Below are 18,811 nucleotides of genomic sequence, written 5' to 3' on the forward strand. Positions count from 1 at the left end.
AAAAATTTTGATAGCAAAATCAATTCTTCCTAGCTTCCTAAATTCTCAACATCATTTGGTATTTCTGTTTGTCCGTGCATAAATATTGCACTTTATTCATTCAGCATTACTTTGTTTTATGTACTCTATGTAGCTATCTCAGACGGCTCAAAGAAATATTCGCTTTGTACTTGCATTGCTATTGATAACCTTAGAGGAAAAATAATCTCAAATATTTATTGTGTAACATTATCTTTTATTGAAAATTTCGGGAAAATAGGTAAAGAAAAACATCGTAATATAAATAGACAATATTATTGTATAAATTTTTGTATACATATTAATATGTATAACCGAATTAACTATATTATTACACTGACTAGATATTTTTCACTAAACAATTTGGCAGTTTTGTTTCTCAACTTCCTGAATCTTGTGAGCAACCTGTGGGCAAACAGACATATTTTTTGTTAATATATGTATATATTTACAAAATATAAGATATACTTATATTTCAATACAAATGTCGTTACCGTGGTCGGGGCAGTAATGTCGTCGGCGTCTCCGTCGGCGTTGAGCATCGCAGGCATCCACGCACGTTTCTTCTGTAGATACGCAAAGCATTTTAATATTTTTTATAAATAAAGTTCTTTGTTTTACCCTAGCCTATCATTACCCTATCAAGCTAGGAGGCTTGGTCAAGTAAAAATAGTGTCACAAGTATCACTGCTCCATTTAAAAATCGAATGCTTTCAATCATTGAGCAAGACAATAGGTTGCTACGAGTTATGGTACCTGCTAAATAGCCATGATCCATCTTAATATACACGTTTACGTACACGTTTTTTATGAGGTTTTGATCGTTTTAACCTGAGGATACAAGACACTGGAGTAGGATGGCGTTGACGATCTTCGAGTCTGTATTGATGCAGTTTCTTACCTGTTCTTTTCCAAAGGAAATTTTAGGTATCGCCATCATCAGTCTATAATAATGCAACCATTTTCTTTTCGATCTATAAAGCAGCATGTATTTGTATCTACAAGTCTTACCGTCGCAGCAGGCGGGGTGCTGCGGGGGAGCGGCGTCGTCATCGTGCCGCGCGAGCGCCCGCAGTTGCAGCGTGTAGGCGCGCGCGCCCCCGCCCGCGGTCACGCCCGCGCCCCCAGCGAACGTCGCGTATGGACTTATCTCGTAAACATCTGTACGAAGATTAAAGTTAAAGGTAAAGTAACCTATTTTAAAATAGCTATTAATGATGAATGTTGTGGCTGAAGAGAGAAGAGATCGTTTTGATCGTTGTGAAAACTGTTTCTGTGATATGTGTCGACAAAGATAGCTAATATTTTGAAGTTTAAATTGTTGTGCTGGTAGCAAGAAGTTTCACATACTTCTATACTAATATATAAAGCTGAAGAGTTTGTTTGTTTGTTTGAACGCGCTAATCTCAGGAACTACTGGTCCAAATTGAAAAATTCTTTTTGTGTTGAATAGACCATTCATCGAGGAAGGCTTTAGGCTATACACCATCACGCCGCTACGACTGATAGGAGCAAAGTTACAATGGAAAATGTGAAAAAAACAGGGCAGGTATAAATCATAACTTATATCTTTTAGCCACGGGGACGAAGTCGCGGGCAACAGCTAGTTATCTATATAAACGAAACTGAAATATTTCATTTATATACTCGACTATGAAATAGCTACGCCGTAGCAAACACTAGCTAGCTACGTGTCACGATCGTAGTTTTTATTCGATTCATAAAAAAAATACGAGAAAATTTTGTGTTCACTCTGCTATTACCAGGAATTGGATAGATAAAATAGTCATACCGAAAAACGCTAAAAGCATTTATCTGGAATTTAGATTAGTTTATGATTTTGATGATGTTTTGTAGGCAATGTAGTCATGTGTTATATTACTATGAAAATACATCCCTTTTTCAACCAAACACTTTATGAGGACAAAATCTAGGCTTAAAATATTAATAAAAGATAATTTTTTTTGTTAATTACCTCCTAAGTACACTGACTCGCGTTATTCGAGCATTTCCCCGAAGCTCAATAGGACTTATGAAATTGGAACCAGAGTATTAAATATTAAATCCCCCGAGTAAGTGTCCTGAAAGCCTTGTAAAAGGTTTCGACGCATTTTCTTAGTAACTTTTATTCCAAGTTTTGAAAGAAAATTGATAATGAAATGTTTTGTCGAGTAGCATTCTACTATACCTGTATTGTGTGAAAATTCTTTTATTAAATTGAAAAGGAGGTTCTGTATTGCGTTTTCAGATATTGATTAAATTTTGCATTTTTAAGTCCCGCGATAATCTTATTTCGATTTTTTAAGCTAGTTTAGGAAATTTTTATTTTAAATTCTTTTGGTTAAGCGGAGTAACACAAATAAATGTTTTTTTTTTAAGTTTGAAAGGTAAATAAAAGTAAAAAAAAGTATTAACCATTGAAAACCAAATCGTTGCGCAACCAGAAATAATATTGAAAAACTAAATTATTTTCCGATACACTCCCTAAAAAGTACCTACCCCTAAAAATTACATCTCATCGATACCAAAATAATAGATTCAAAGTAATTTATGTTCAAAAAGTACACATTAAGTAAGACTTACGGCCAACAAATGCCCTTCCCTACATAATGACCTATTTAAATGTCAAGTATTAATTAAAACTTTAGGGAAAAGGGGAAAGTTTACAAAGTGTCATCTTGTTACAAGTTTTGAGTAAGGTGGCCTCGCGTTACAAAAATGTTAAGTAACATTATAAACCAAAAAATGACCGCAATTTGCAAAAAGTTGAAGAAAAGATGTCAAATTCTAATGTCTAATGGATGGCCTATTGAGTAAATAAGAATTTTCTCTTCTTAAAATTATAGAGCGCGAAGGCTGGTTTGAAGTGGCACAATATAGGGAATCATTGAAACATTTTTGCAACAACATTTTTTCACACTGGGAGAGAAGCGGGCAAGACAAAGAATGTTTAAATGACAAAAAAAAAATGATTGACCAAAACCAAAAAACTAAATGGTACCACACCGTGATTTTTTAGTCGTCTTACAAAAGCAGCCCAGTTCATGTATCCAATGACTAGAACACGTTCATGATAAAAAAATAGGTATTTATGAGATTTGAAAAAAAAATGCAATTTTTATTCAATATTATTATGCAATTCGTTGTTTTTGAGAAACACAGCTCTGTTGCGAGTGCGGTCCGAGCCTTATTACAATGGTGAGAGGCGCGGGCGGCGGCAATTTTATCATTTTTAAGAGTATATTTCAGATTTCTCTTGTTTAATTTTCTTCGTACTTATATCTTAGTTGATGATAATAAAAAAAATCGCGCCTAGGGGTATTTTAGGTCGGATACATGAACTGGGCTGTTTTTGTAAGACGACTAAAAAATCACCGTGTATAGCTTTTACGTTATTTATTTCAGTAACCCTTTACTTTATAGTTTCTTCACAAAGAGTAAAACAATATTCTCCACTGTATTCATGCATAAAAGTAAAGTTTACAAAAGTCGGTTTGGATTTCATTTCCATTCGGTTTTCTGCACATCGTCGTTTTTCCGGAAAATCTCTTGAAACAGAATCCGCTTTAGCTGGTTACTAGAGAGTACTAGACCAAACAAAATGACGGCCAAATACACAAGATTATTAAATACGTTGAAAGTTTTAAGTTTATTTTTCATTTATTAAGTTTAGATTCTTATGTAAGAGAGCGTTGGACTCTGAGGTCCCGTTCGAACCTAACGTGTAATCAGCCATGAATTGTGAATAGGCTCTCGGTTAGCCGAAATGTAAATCTGAACTAAACGGTACATTCTCTTTTACTTAAAACGCAGAAAGCCAGAAAAGAGAAATAAATACAAAAATGTAAACCTAAGACTTAACTATGCGAGCCCTAGCTAAAAGCACCAGGCGCTTCACCAAGTTAGCTCGCAGTATAAGAGCTGAAATTTGTCTGCTGAAGTCTTGTCACTACTTATGCCTTTTGTCCTATACTTTTCGGTAATAGGTAAAAAAAAATTAAAAGTACATCCTGTAAAGTACATGATGGAAAGTTATTCATAAAAAATAGTTTTATTCAGGATTATAACGTACCTGGCGGGTCGGGAGGTAACTTGGTGGCTTGATGCTGTGGTGCTCTGTAGGTCCCGCATGGAGGCTTCTCAGCGCTCGTCGATACTCTTGCTACCGCACCGTCAGTCCTTTTGACAACAGAAAATTATTAACGTTTTAAAAAAAATACTATCATACTAAGTGATTTCATCCTTGTGTCGCGAGGGTCTCACAAACATTCAAGTTAATTGCCCAAAGACACCCCCGGATTCTGGACAAGCATTCGTGGACCACACTAACGGTCTTTGAATAAGACACTCAGGGATCGTACATGTGACAAGTGGTGTAAGTTTTTCTCGTGGTAGCCTCAACTAGGCTATTAGAAGAAAATGTACGAGTATAGGAATCAATGTAATTGAAATATTGATAATTAAATTGAGATTTATCTATTTTTGAAAAGTATCAAAGGAAACATCCTAGCATTATTAAAATCCTGATTCAATTATATAAAATAGTTATATCAGAATTTCACTCAAAATGAAAAGATTCCCTCACTCTTTTATAACAAATTAATTTATCTACATAAAGTTCACTAGAGGTACAGCCACGTAGTAATTCATTTCTGCGCGCGTAGTTTCAATGTTCACTTTTCATTATCAAAATGGTTATCGATAGTGCATCGGCTATACAATGTTACACAAAAGGTATCTGGGTCACGCTTAGTTCAAAGTGTTCGAACACGCCATTTATTTAAAACCAGAATATTCATACTTCATATTATGTTGAATCTGGATTTATGACGTAACACGTATATACCGTGATTCCCGCCCTATGTAAGATATGAGCAGGATTAGTGACTGTAGCTTGCTACTCGTTCTATAAAAAAAAACACTATGACGATAAGAAAAGAGTATCAAGTCTTTGACAATAAGCTTTGATATCAAACGCCGGACATTTGCACTTATCAATTCACTAGGTACCCATAGACTGAAATCAAATCACTCAAATCCTTCTCATAGATACCTGTTATCTTGCATTTTGTAAGGAATAGCGATTTTATCGTTTATAGTAGAGGCCAGTATCCCTGATTCACTAACTACTCCGGGTTTTACGGGCTGTATAATCTGAATGCCGTTGCCATTGTTTCGTAAAGTTGTAATGATTGTTAGAGCAAGGAGGACCATTAACTTCCACCCCGGCAAAATACAAACTCCCTTTATTTCTCCGCATACAGGAACGTTAGGTTTTTAACTTTATTTTATAACAGCACTGGCTGAATATACTCTTAATTATGAATGGACTTAATGTGTTTCGCTAGAGCAATTTTTTTGTATGCATTTATATTCCTTTTAAAAATACACGAGAATTTCCAGTCGTAATAGGACTTAGACCGATACCCGTAGTTGTGAGATTATTTAAATATTTATGTATTAATTTAATTAATCAGGTTACAAAGTTTGAAAGTACAATATGTTTACGAATCAATCATGATCAAAAGTCTTCGTTAATTGTGAAAGTTCCCGGCAGCGTTCCAACAAAGTTGCAAAACAGTAAAACCAAAAGTTGAAAGTAGAAGCTAATGTATGACGCACCATATAAATATATATGCTATAAATTCTGAATGAGTAATATCGCTAAATATGGATTACTCTGGTTTGTTTTCAATATAGTAAACAAAAAAGCATCTGTGGATAAATAAATGAGTAAAACCTTATTTGATTTCCTATAAATAGAAAACGTTTTACGTTATTCATATTTATTGCTGTAATCCAGAGCTCGTAGAATTTTAAATGAGAGTTTTAAATCAGCTAAAAACGTGTTAATTAACGTTTCTCATCAAGCACGTTAAATCCGATTTAAACAAACCTTTTTACATCAAATTAATATATTCGACAGCCAAAAATGTTTTCACAATCATTCTCATGTCAAATCTGGCGTGGAACGAATCAGGCGAGTCAAAAAAACTTGCAAACGTCAGATCGGCTCTTCAAAGTCAAGGCGAGTGAAAAGGGTCGATGTGACGTCGCTTATGTTAGCACTCTGTCACGCACAGAGCGCAAATACTAACGAGTAACGAGCAAGGATCAGAAAAGTCAGAGGAAGTGGGTGTGAGTTACATGTGTGTGTCGATATTAAAGGGTGATGATCAACCTTATAGCGTCCTGCAAGTAAAGATCACTTGTCGACTTGCAAAAGCTGTTGCCTCGGGTTTATAACAAGGGATAACCTCTGTTTATAAGTACGTCAATAAAACCCGTTAATACTTTAAGAATGAAATCCTATAAACTTAGGCATTTACTAGTTTGCTTGCCAGACATTCGCTGTCTAATTTTCATCGCAATCATCTAATACACAAACGACGGCAAGAAAAACTTCAATGTTACTTATACAGGACAAATTTGAATCTATTAAATTGAATGCATGAATTGGTAGACCCTACGTAACAGAACTGCAACAATGTAGGAGCACTTCCCTTTACTTCTCTATTCAATGCCAGCGAGTGAAGACCCACCTTTATTCCTACTAATTATATTTTCTATACTTCGCTTAATGATTCCGAGAATATAGACTTTGATCAAGCTACCTTTTAATCTCTTTGAAGTTTGTTAAAAATATTTACATACCTAGGTAGGTATCGGGCGTTTTTTAATGTAATTTGTTAGTCTGGTTTAGACACGTTAAAAGGTTTCATATAATTCACATTTTTATTTGAAACTCGCATTACAAACAAAATAGAGTGAAAATTTCATAAAAAAATTTACGAAAAATTCAATATTCGTTACAAAAATAGATTTTACAACCGAAACTTATAATAAATCCGTTGCATTAAAACTTTTGCAGTAAATTCATTTTTATTTTGGCTTTTTTGTCATTTCAGTTGCCTGAAATCCCGATATCAGTTTTAAAATTGCAATAAAATATTTCCATTAGGTAATTACTATGATAACATACTTTTCTTGTATTACACTGTACATGGCTACTCAACATAACTGAAAAGTTCTTTCATTTACCACTTACGGTACCGTGTAAAAATAAACAGGTTGGAAAACGTATTCATTAGAATCCCTTCTCTTTTTCAAAGCATTTCAAAAACCGTTGTGAAAGAGGCAACAGTCCAAACTTACATTTATAATTTCAGGAAATTCCAAAATGTGCTTTAATATAATGACGTACCTTTTCCTTCGCAACAAAATGGCGAGGATAGTGAGCGCGGCGAGTGAGAGTGCAGCGCACAGAGCGAGTAGCAGCGCCAGCTCGCCGGCAGTAGCGGGGAAGGGGGCATCGACCTCTTCAGCCAGGTGGCCGTCCGCGGCTTGCGTCGCGAACTCAAACACCTCCCGAGTCCAACCCGCCTCGTTTGACGCGCGAGCGGCCACGCGGTACCGTGACCCAGGAGTCAGACCTAAGATAATATGAAATTATGGAGACTACTGGATGTAGAAGAACTCGAATGCTGATTTTAGTGATATATGAAATTCCACAACTTACCTCCCAAAATAACTTCTCCTCCAACAGGTACATCCCTAGCGCCGGCCACTCCAGACCCTGCCCATTCCAGTTTCAACGCGACGGGACCGCATCCACCGTCAGTCCAAGCGCTCGTATCAAACTTCGCATGTGTCGCATTAGCCCTGATCCATCTGACATCTGGGGGAGCTGTGGGCGGGCCACCAGACGTCCTGACCGCCAATTCAGGTCCGGGAGCACCTCCAGCTTCGCCGTAAGCTCGGTATGCGGAGCCACATCTGAGACCTGACAGTGTGACTGGACCGGGACTAGCTAATTGTTTTCGCCATTCACCCTTAAATGAATTTTACGAGTTATAATTTGATAAATGATGTTTCGGCAAAAAAATACAAATTTATTGATCTTTTACTGCTGGAAATTTATAACTGTGGAATAAAAAAAAATACGTAAATCTATGGATCTCATTACAATTTCATTCCTGACAGTACTAACCTCTGGTGACGCCAAACGCCAGTGCAAGGTATACGTCTTGGGGATAGCATGTCCAGGTGCTCTGGGCGCCGGTCTGATCTCAAGTTCTAGTTCCCTAGACCTTGCTTCAAGTAAGGCAAGGCCTGGAGGAGCAGGAGGTCGCAGGACTATCACACGCCAAGTAGCCGAGTCCGAACCGTGAGGGTTCTCCGCCACGCACGTATAATTGTCGGCATGGGAGAGTTCTAAACCTATGAGACAAGAAAAGTTATGAATTTATGGGCCATTAAGTTTTCGGTAGTTCCCAAAATATTACTTGGCATAAAATCTATCCAAAGTTATTTTGAAAGCTACAAGTGGCTTTGAATACACAAATCAATTGTTTGAAGTATATCAAGCAGTAGTTTTAAAAAGTTGATTACAAACAGAAAACGGGTCGGAAAATATCAGGCATCAACAATATTTGGCTTCATAACAATCGTAGCAACCGGCCGCTAGTTGTAAAGTTAAATTGAAACTGGCGTATTTGCCATGTCAGCCTATTTGATTTCGAACCATAAAGGTCTAAAACAACTATGTTCCTTAATTTTGCGGGTATTTAATTGTTTTTGAACCCTTTTAGTTAAACAATATGGACAAACTGATTTTCGCCATGTTAACTGTTGAATACCGTTAAAATTAAATAGGATTATGATTACAACCCGAACCTACTAAAATACGTTAAGCCGGTTGGTAGGTTTTACAAAATAAGTTTAACTATTTCATCTAAACTCATAATACAGAGAGAACGTATTTTCAACCTAAGAAACCAAGAATGAATCCTCATAAATACTTTATTCACTTTAAAAAGCTAAGAAAATATTCTTGCAAAGTTTTTCAAGGAGTTTTAATGTAGTTACTGATTTGAAGCGATTACCTCTTATAAGTAGCGCATCTCCGTCGAGGTGGAAGGGTGGGCGCGGGTGGAGGGGAGCGCCCCCCCGCAGCCAGCGCTTGGCCGGGGGCGGAGCGCCGCCGACCACGCAGCGCAGGGACAGCGAGCCGCCCGCTGCACCCAGCGCCACGCCGCCGAATGATGAGATCCGGGCCGGAGCTAAGAGGTATTCATTTATTTTTAAGTATGTATAAGGTCTTGAAAAAAAGGATAGAAAAAGCTGCTATAAAAACTAAGTGGTAAGTTGCGATTTCGTTACATGGAACAATAGCGTTTTTACAAAGTCATAAAGATAGAGATTGAATTTCGAGGTCGTGAGAAATAATCAAATATAAATAACTAATTGTGAATAACAGAGATCAAGAATTGCATTTCAACTCGTTCACGAGTATGACGCTGGGGTCAACCGACGTCCCTCGCCTTGAAGGGAAGGACGGAGGAAACTCGAGCCCAAAGTCTTTGTCGTCTATCTATTTACGAGTTTCACGTAAATTAGGATGCAGACATAAATTAGGATTTTCTAACAGCATTTATTAATAGGCTGTAAGGATAATCTAGGAGCACGGCAATCTATTCCATATTTCAGTCATTATAATTCGTTTAGTATACCGCAGTAAGTGCATGCACCATTCCTCAAAACTAAGAAAGTCTATAGTTGTACACACAAAATCACACGCAAGTAACTTCAACATCTGTACCAAGACATACGGCTTTTATGACCTAAGCATATAATAACTCTAACTACTAACTTACCCAGAGAGCTGGTCTGACAGGCCACAGCGGGTGAAGGAGGTCCTTCTCCTGCAGCAGTAACGGCGCGAACCCAAGCCTCGTATGTCCTTCCAGCGCGCAACCCTCGCATGGTCCGCATGCATTCGGTTGTGATACCTTCCACCTCCGTGCACGGGTTCACACGAGTTACATTCGGCTCTTGCGACCTAAGATTTTTTTTTATGAACGACGGTTAGGCAAAAATAATTTGATTGTAGATTATCTAAACACGTCAATCCCTTTGGACACATAACGCAATACTAAACCACTGATTGAAACTTACTCTTTTCCTATGCTTCACATAATTATGATACCTTTCCCCTTTAATGGACTTTAATAAAATGAATGAAACAATTGTACGTATAAGAGCATGCCTACATGACGACAATACTTCACCAAACATAATAAATAGCTAGCCGTATACGTGCGTTGTCTAAAGTCTTAAGCCGTAAAAACATCAGAAGATCAAACATGTTTTCCCTAACAACAGATTTGTTTAATAACCACCATTATAACTTCCATAAAGTTTAAATTTCATTACATTCGGAGAGGCAATTAAAGCAATTTCTTGGCTTGCAACCAAATCATAGTCCCGGCTGACCAAAACATCAGAACACAACTTAGTTACCAGAACAACTAGTTGGACTGGCTAACTGTACGGAGCCGGTCACAAATAGCTCAATTCAAGTGGTATTTAACTTTGATTAACGGTAAACTTTGGTTCCCCTGTCAGGTAGAAGTTTGAATTATTTATTATCCTGTCCATACAACGGTTTAACAGGTAATTGCTTTTCTAATATCAGAGTAAATATAATTCGGAAAGAGATTAAGCTTATTACTTAAATATTTCCCTTATGTGAGCAATTTAGGCAAAAACTTCCCGCGCAGAATTCCCGGAATACTCCAATAATAATAGAAACAAATTGTTTAGCTTCGATATAAACTGTTATACTAACTAAACAAATGAAACATAATATCTTCTTACTTGGAGATATTACCAATGCTTACTAACTTCAATTTGTAATAAGGTTTGGTTTGAAAACAATTGCGAACCTGTGAATAGTCACATAAGGCTAGGAAAAATTTGAACGAATCATGGAAATATTAATTGAAACATCTTACCCGGATAGATCTTTGACGTGAAGAGTGTAGTGTGTGAGTTTCCCGTTGGGTTCTGGAGGTGGAAGCCAAGAAGCTCGCAGTGATCGTTCACCCAGAGCTATCAGCTTCATGCCACCGGGGGCACTGGGTACTAGTGGGAAAACGATATAACAGTTCAAATAATTTGGAAGAAGGAAATCTCATCAAATCGATCTTTACTTAGGTCCAAAACTAGTCTGGGAAATACGCGTTTGTAAATCATTCTATCATTTAAATATGAACCACTCTCACGATATAAAAATGTTTTCAGTCCTTATGTTTAGTTTTTAAGACTAAACCCATAACATAATTTTGCTACTAAAGAAAAAATACAAACCATTTGTTTTCTGAAAGACTCCTAATTCTACGAAGTATTATGTTACCACTTCTTAACACTGCTTCTTGTACTATGTTTGACTTATTAACTAATAAATCAATAGCTGTTAACTTACCATCTTCATCAGTCCTGCACACTTGAGGTGCTGACAGTGGACCGTCGCCGGCCGCGTTATGCGCACGCACTCGGATCTCGTACTCGGCGTATGGAGTTAAACGGGAAACTGTTGCTTCTTCACCCTTTGACCACAACGTTATAATAAGTACATTGTACAAAGTTCACGTCTCGAAAACAATTAAGGAAATAGAATCTGCACCAATTTCAGTTATAGTAACGTTCACATCTGAGTCAGGAGGAAAGCGGAATGATGATCTACCTTTAATTATTCGCATAAAACTCTTTCCTGGGATCTTACCACCAGTGCCTGCAAAAAGGCTATTAGCCCGGATAGCTAAACAGTATTTAACTCATGCACAACAAGAGAGAGTAGATTCTAGACCTTGACGGCTCTGAAACTTGGCGCCTGTTACCGTTACCCACGCCCCTTTCTAAATCGGCAAAACAAAACAAGACTTGCATCAGTGAAGCAAGACACAAATTAACATTATATCCTACGCGAACTCGATTCCACAAGTCTTGTTTAAGGCGCTGGTAATATAGACCTGTTATCCTCTTTTTTTAACACGGGGAAGTCCTCAGGCACTTTCTGCGCCCTGGGAAAGGCGGAGAAGAGTGCTGGACTCCTACCGGCTGAAACCACCGGAGTGCTACACCCTTCCCTTGTACCTGAGGTCACGAGAACGCGATGTAAACTACCGCGATCCCAGGCAGACCTGTTATCCTAACCCGTTATCTAGGTAAACTATAAAAGGCTGAAAGTTCAAACCTGTATCCGCAAATATGCGTCTTGAGTGGGCAGCATGGGGTCAGCATCTCTCCTAGTGTACTGCAGAGTGTAATGCGTGATGATCCCTCCTCTAGTATCGATGGTGGGAGGACGCCATGACACCCGGAGCGATGTGGACCCGCTGGATATGCAGGCCACTCCTTCTGGGCCCCCGGTTGGCGCTGGTCAGAAGTATCTTACTTATTAAGTATCGTATTTGTGTTAAATAAGGGAGTAGAGCCCCCTAGACCAAAGTTCAGGAGTGTTCATGATATTTGTACTTCGTACTCATAAAAAGTTCCGTTATGATAAAATTACAAAAACAGAAAAAAGGCTATGAGTTCCTATTGGCTTCCCTTCTGATTATACCATTGCTAAACATTCATCGCTACACAATATTTAGTACGCACCTAAAACAAAACATAATAACACAAAAGCCGATAATATGATACATGTTTTCATTTTCAAATACTGAATGACCAACGACGTTTAATAATGAGGTTTATTCAAAGACTAAGAGAAAACCTGTTCCGAAAACCATGTAGTTGTTCCCGTTAATTATTTTCAATCTCATTATTAAAGCTTTTGTATTCTCATTGTTTCAAACCGATTCTTTAATAACAATCTTCAAGATTAATTGTACAAAAGGGTTGTTAATCTCACTAATTTATGGAAAGCATTAATTAAGCTTTATCACTTGATAAAGGAGTTTGAATCAGACTGATTAATTAGGCCAATGTAATCTGTTAGTAGAAACTAAGTTGTTTCCACTTTTGTCAGGCTTTGTAACAAAATTTGTTGTATAATCTAGGTACTAAAAGAACATTTGTGAAAAAACTTATTGTTTTGAGAAAAGTTAGTAAGTTTTATTACTTTAAGAAGTTTAAATAGTTTTTACACAATGTCGTACAAAAACAAACAAAACACAAATAACAGGTAAAATAAATCGTGTAATTGAAAAGGAACGGTTCACTGTAATCCTTTCTGATCGATTGCAATACCGGCCGGACGGACAGCCAATCGAAACTATATTTCTTTTTGCCTCGAGATATGGAAGCTTAAAATAGAATTGTTTTGAATTTTCTATTTTTTGTAAGAGGAAATAAAATTGCTGAACACAAAAGTACAAAAGTGCCATCAATTTGTACTGAATCGTTTGACCTAGATCGGGAAGGCCACAGTCCAATTAAGCCATTTTGCATTTTGATGGGAAAATTTACGATCGCCGTTTCACGTCGATAGCCGAGCTCAGTTATTTACGCCACTACGACAAAACTTGACTCGTCCAAGTTTCAACTCCGATACGCTTCTGCGGCTGACTGTTCTTAACCCTTGAGAAATCGATCTTCATAATTTCCCGAAGTCTTAAGATTTCATATCGCTTTGAAGTCGATTATTGGGAAAATGAATCGGATTTAACTTTGTTTGTTAGTTGTTTTTGATGTTCTTTAGAATTTATTTTGTTTGCCAATTAAGTAAATTTTCCATCTCATTGGATAATATTTAGGAGATTGTTTATTGAATAGACTTACGTGATTCAAGTGTGTGTCGGTAATGTGGTGGTGAGAGGGGTCCAGTGCCGGCTGCGTTATACGCTCTGACTGTGACTCCATATCTCGTCGCCGCCTTCAACCCTCGCAGCGTCGTACTAGTGGCATCAGCACTGGCCCCACTCTCAGATCCAGGGCTATCAGTCAAAGTACCTTTTCCTTCTTCTGAGACCTCCCACCAGCGGATCGTGTAACCAAGTAAAGTACCGTGCCATGTCTCACGAGGAGGCGGCTAGAAAGAATATTGCATTTTTAACTGTTTTAGTTCTAATTGACGTTATGTAAATTTTGACCTTTTGATTAGATACTTTACAAAGTATTCGGTAACTTGAATACCAAGTCAATAATCCACACCAGTAAAAAACGCCTTGTGCGATATCCCACGATGGCGTGAATAATAAACTTTTTAAAGCGACTACATTGTCCTTCTATAACGTAAAATTCTCGTATGAAAGTCCATATACTCGTAAAACCTACCTGCCACGTAATATAAAGTTCGCGAGCTCTTAAAGCCCGCACGGTAATGTCACGAGGTGCTCCTCCCGGTGCTGCAAAAAAAAACGAACTTAGAAATGAGACCAACAAAAAAACTTTCCTCACATCGTCTTCTGTCATACAACATTGAACTTTAAGTACCATAAACTAGCGTTCAAAGTTCTACAAACTTTAAAAAAGTTTTATTCTTTGAACAAGGACCACATTCCACAGATCTACACGCATTTACGAAGCTTCCTGCGGAAATTGCAGACTACTGTTTTTTAATGGGCGGAAAATCTCGTTTAGTTTCATTTACTCCGAGCTTTAAGTAAGTAATACCTTTATAGGTACCAGGATTTCTAATCAAACTGTGGAAACTTTCATTTCGAAGTGTGTATTTGTACCTACAAATAAGAGCTATTGCACCTATGTCTAGCTTATCCTCAGCAGTTGGTCATTTATATGCTGATAATAACTCATCTAGTCCATCACCTTCTCAGTTTCATTGACATGTACACTTATGTTTCTTTACCTTCTTCCCTGGTCGTGAAGTGTAATGGAGTGGTGTACGATGACGCTCCGACATCATTGTATGCTGCCATACGTAGAGCGTAACGCGTGTCTGGTAACAGACCCGCTACGGACGCGCCCGCGCGCCCTGGTCCTTCCGAACTATGAACAACATACGTATTGGACTTTAGCTATAGTAACTAGAAGGACTACTCTCAGCATTAGACTCTGAATCTGCATTATTTTTTACACCTTACTCGCATTTTAAAAAATTACTGATCTTTAAAAAAGCCTGTGGCTCCCGAGTTTGTCTTGACATTTCTTCTCAGGGTAGTCAGATAGAAAATGTCAAGCCCAGCGTAGATTCTAGTTACAGAATAAATGATCTCATTTCAATTATTATACCGAGTTTTTAAAACGCGTCTTCCCTAAAGAACAGGCAAGAAAACCCCCATCCTTCGATATCAAAATAAAAAATATCTCCTTACAAAAAAATGCCAGAACTCGGATACCCTTTTAAGTTTAATGAGCAATAGGCACTTTAACATTTTAAGCATCTCGATTACGAAAAAAGTATTATAAACTGGAAATTAACTTTGCAAAATTTACGGAAACATTAATTGGTTGAGCTTGATTTTTTACCCGAGTGCCCAAGTTGTACAAAGCGTTATAAAATTCCAGGGCTCCCTGTTGGCCTAAAAGCTATTAAACTTTAAATCCGAAGCAACTGCTACACCGCACTCGGTACTTATTTCTATTACGACTTGGGGTACAGACATAGTTTTTATTAGGCATTGATAGTAAGCTCGATAAACAGAAAAACTTTTTGATGTTTAGCATAAAACTTTTTTTTACTATTTACGTTAACTTCAAAAGAAAACATCTTGAAACAAATCTGTCTAAAACAAATCAGCCCCTATTTTAAAATCGGCCATATTACAAAATCCACTTTGCGCTATCCTAATCAAAGATAAATGTAGCAATAAATTTATCAGTTGCCTTTACTTGATATACCACTAATTAACTTAGTCTGCCAAGTTTGGGAATAGTTCCAAACTAAAACAGATAGGTATCAATTGGTAATAAAGTTGTATACATGTCATACTGAAGATAACTCCAAGGTTTGCAGATATCACGACTTAACGACTTTGAAACTACGACATCGTTGTCAATGGAGATAATATACAGTGTATATATTAAGTAATAAGTTAATGCAACAGATAGACCGAAACAATAAGCGAAGGTGACTTTTGAAAGATTACTTTACAGAATCACTCATAATTTTGACATTGAAGGTTTCCTTTTGATATTTACCGATAATTTGTCTTAAGACATCAAAACTTTTTAATGATTTGATTACCTTGTAATTTGTGTTGGATGTAAAAATATAAAATGAAATGGAAGAAGCGAATGCGTTTATCGATGCTGATAGCGAATAACGAAATTGCGTAGAAATGTTCCACTTTTGTATCATGCCTCATCATGCCTCGCGTCTGAAGCATGAATACTCTAGCAAACACACAAATAGCAAGTCATAAACTCGGCTTACAAAAGTAATATAAAAATAGTGCAAACTTACGCAATATGCAGTAAATCGGAGTTAGCCAATGTGACGTTTAAGACGTCTGGTGTGTCCCAGTTGTCGAGCAGCGGTGGGAGCGGCGCGTCGAGCGGTGCGTGTGACAAGTCGCGCGTCAAGGCGCGGTATTGTAGCGAGTAGTGCGACACGAGCGCGCCTCTAGCCACGCGCCACGTGACGCGGGCTTTGCGCGACCAGACCTCCGAGACGCGCATCTCTTCGGGCACACTTGGACGCTCTGTTTAACAAAAAATTACTATGTTTCTTAGGGAATAAGGTAATATGAAATAGTAGTACGGGTTTCCCAAACATTAAAACTGTCACACCTGCCGACACAGCTCAAGAACTGTGCTAGGTTCCAGATGACCATCTGATATAAAACGCGAGTATAAAGAATTTTTTGTCAAAAAGCTTTTATGACTTGTATTAATCCATAAAATGTAGAATTTGTTAATAGGACGCTTTTTGCAAAATACTCGAAACTAAAAATAGATGACCGACGGGGCAAAATAACTAGAAATGTTCATAAACCAGAGAAAACTCATAATCTTTATACTGGTTTTCAATGCAGTCCGGCAAAAGTTATTAAGTAGATTGAGAACAAAAATAAAAAAAAAACATACACTTAGTTCCAAAAACTGAATTACAATAAAAGTAATTTTCTTTTATTCGTTGAATACGAATTAAACAATCGTGGGCAAAAAATACAGCAAGTCGACAAATTGTCGCATACTTCACTGGCCGGGGAACAAAATTTTAAACCAGCTATATTTTATTTACGCCATGTATAACCATAACCGAAACATCGTGTGACATAAATTACATGTTCGTAAGGGTAGCAGAAGGACAACGAATGTTCGGGCAGAAGGACCACTGTGCGTTTAACAATTAAAACTGAGGATGTATTGAATGCGATTATTAATCAAAGATTATCTATTTCTCACATTTATATTGCATAATTTGCATGGTAAAAAATGATGCTTAAAAAGATGCTCTCAATCACGTCAATATTAATACACGTGTGAAAAACAGGTCAACATCTTTATAATATAATCTTCTTATTTAACGTAACATGAAACTAAGAGTATGTTATGCAGTCAGAAAATCTAGTTGCTTAAATTAGTTTCATACGTATTTAAAAATCGAATACTATCCAGCTACAAAGTCGATTATTATTATGTCTTTTAACTCGGGGGACTTCTCATGGACCTAGATGGAAATAGGTAGTGTCAGACTCTTAAAGCTGACTAAACCTAAACCGCCGTGCTACGTCATCCGCATTTTTGTATCAGTGTATGGCAATGCGTTGCAATCCTTCATACACCGACCGTGGGGAGCTACCATAGTCCATCGTTCAAACTCATTTAGGTAATCTTCATTGTCCTGATAAAATGGAACTTCTGGTGTTACATTTCCAGTGAGTTTAACAGTGGGGCCACGTATTCAGTATTATCGCGGGCGCACATTACGGTTTATGGCCCTCGACGCGAGTGCATGACGGCCGGACGATACTGAATGTACCAGCAACTAGATTGTATTGTTATATTAACTTTTGTTTCTGTGTGTATTTTAAGAGCCACAGGAATGAAGGAAAATTTGTTAAGATAGGAGAAATGTAGATAAACAAAGAATTAATTCTTAAAATAAAAGACGATCTTATAACACAACGTGTAAGACTCTACATAGACTGTCATTTTAGGTGCAATCCAACCTCATCATTCAGACATTTCACACGGCTGCAATAGAACTGCAGTTCGTCTGTCTACAGCCTTGGACAGCAACGTTTTATATCAAATCCACGCAGTTTTGTTCATTTAATACAGACATACATACCTACTGTCCATCTATATGCACTCATTTAGAACTACATTCTGCCAAAAAATACGCCTCAATTAAGGTCAACACCAAAAAATAATAATGAATAGATTATTTTTAAACCCTCTTTGTTCTCTTCCTTGTAGACAGCACTCGGAACAGAAAAACTGAATGAATGATGGAGACGTGTTGGAAAATGCATTGAATCATCCAACAAAATAAATTAAAAAGACGTGAAAACATGTTCCAGTACAAAAATAAACTTAAGACCGTTGTAGTGTTGCCGTGTTCCAGTGCTGTCGTAACACTCTGAAGAAATAATGCGTGTTATAAAATGGTGTAACATAACATGCTGCATAACATATTCTGAGTATATGGAAGTTTTGTAGTTTGCAGCACAACATGTAGAAAATTATATTTCAGAATGTCCTTACTATGACGCGACGCGGGTGTTATTAGCAGTTTATAGAAGGTCCAAGTTTCTTCTTCAAACTTTTTGATTTCTCTGAACGAAGGTTGACAGAATTATTTGTTACGTAATTACGTAAGATGTCATGAGAAGAGCAAGTTACTGCGCCAAGTCAGATCTATCATAAAAAGCAAGAGGATCTAAAGCATGTACTTCGGAGAATGGGTCAAGGAAGTCTGATAACGAGAGACTCGAAACCAAATGCAGTTAAATCCTTTAAAACTGAAAGTCGATCTAAGGTCGACCCAATGTGACCTCAAATAAACTACGCATATTTATCAATAAATTATTCTTTTGTTTATTTTTTCTATAAAATCGTCGTATGAGACTCTCCTTTTTGGAATACAATTATATGA

At 37.3% G+C, this 18,811-nt stretch overlaps 1 protein-coding gene across 1 annotated transcript in view; it reads right to left on the reverse strand.

Annotated features, from left to right (window-relative positions):
• Positions 1 to 322: 322 nt before the first annotated feature.
• LOC113492022 (Down syndrome cell adhesion molecule-like protein Dscam2) overlaps positions 323 to 18,811 on the reverse strand; it is a 32,960-nt gene continuing 14,471 nt past the window's right edge. The window contains exons 17-32 of the mRNA XM_026869297.1: positions 16,172 to 16,409; positions 14,615 to 14,754; positions 14,083 to 14,153; positions 13,588 to 13,837; positions 12,056 to 12,237; positions 11,285 to 11,408; positions 10,815 to 10,944; positions 9,675 to 9,859; positions 8,904 to 9,080; positions 8,009 to 8,238; positions 7,538 to 7,850; positions 7,223 to 7,451; positions 4,091 to 4,197; positions 1,030 to 1,179; positions 513 to 584; positions 323 to 423 (exon numbers count right to left, since the gene is read on the reverse strand). Coding sequence (XP_026725098.1) covers positions 398 to 423; positions 513 to 584; positions 1,030 to 1,179; positions 4,091 to 4,197; positions 7,223 to 7,451; positions 7,538 to 7,850; positions 8,009 to 8,238; positions 8,904 to 9,080; positions 9,675 to 9,859; positions 10,815 to 10,944; positions 11,285 to 11,408; positions 12,056 to 12,237; positions 13,588 to 13,837; positions 14,083 to 14,153; positions 14,615 to 14,754; positions 16,172 to 16,409 — 2,624 coding nt within the window. The 3' untranslated portion in view covers positions 323 to 397. The remainder of the gene's footprint in view (positions 424 to 512; positions 585 to 1,029; positions 1,180 to 4,090; positions 4,198 to 7,222; positions 7,452 to 7,537; positions 7,851 to 8,008; positions 8,239 to 8,903; positions 9,081 to 9,674; positions 9,860 to 10,814; positions 10,945 to 11,284; positions 11,409 to 12,055; positions 12,238 to 13,587; positions 13,838 to 14,082; positions 14,154 to 14,614; positions 14,755 to 16,171; positions 16,410 to 18,811) is intronic.

The sequence above is a fragment of the Trichoplusia ni genome, chromosome 3 (assembly GCF_003590095.1).
Source record: "Trichoplusia ni isolate ovarian cell line Hi5 chromosome 3, tn1, whole genome shotgun sequence".
NCBI classification, from domain to species: Eukaryota; Metazoa; Arthropoda; class Insecta; order Lepidoptera; family Noctuidae; genus Trichoplusia; species Trichoplusia ni.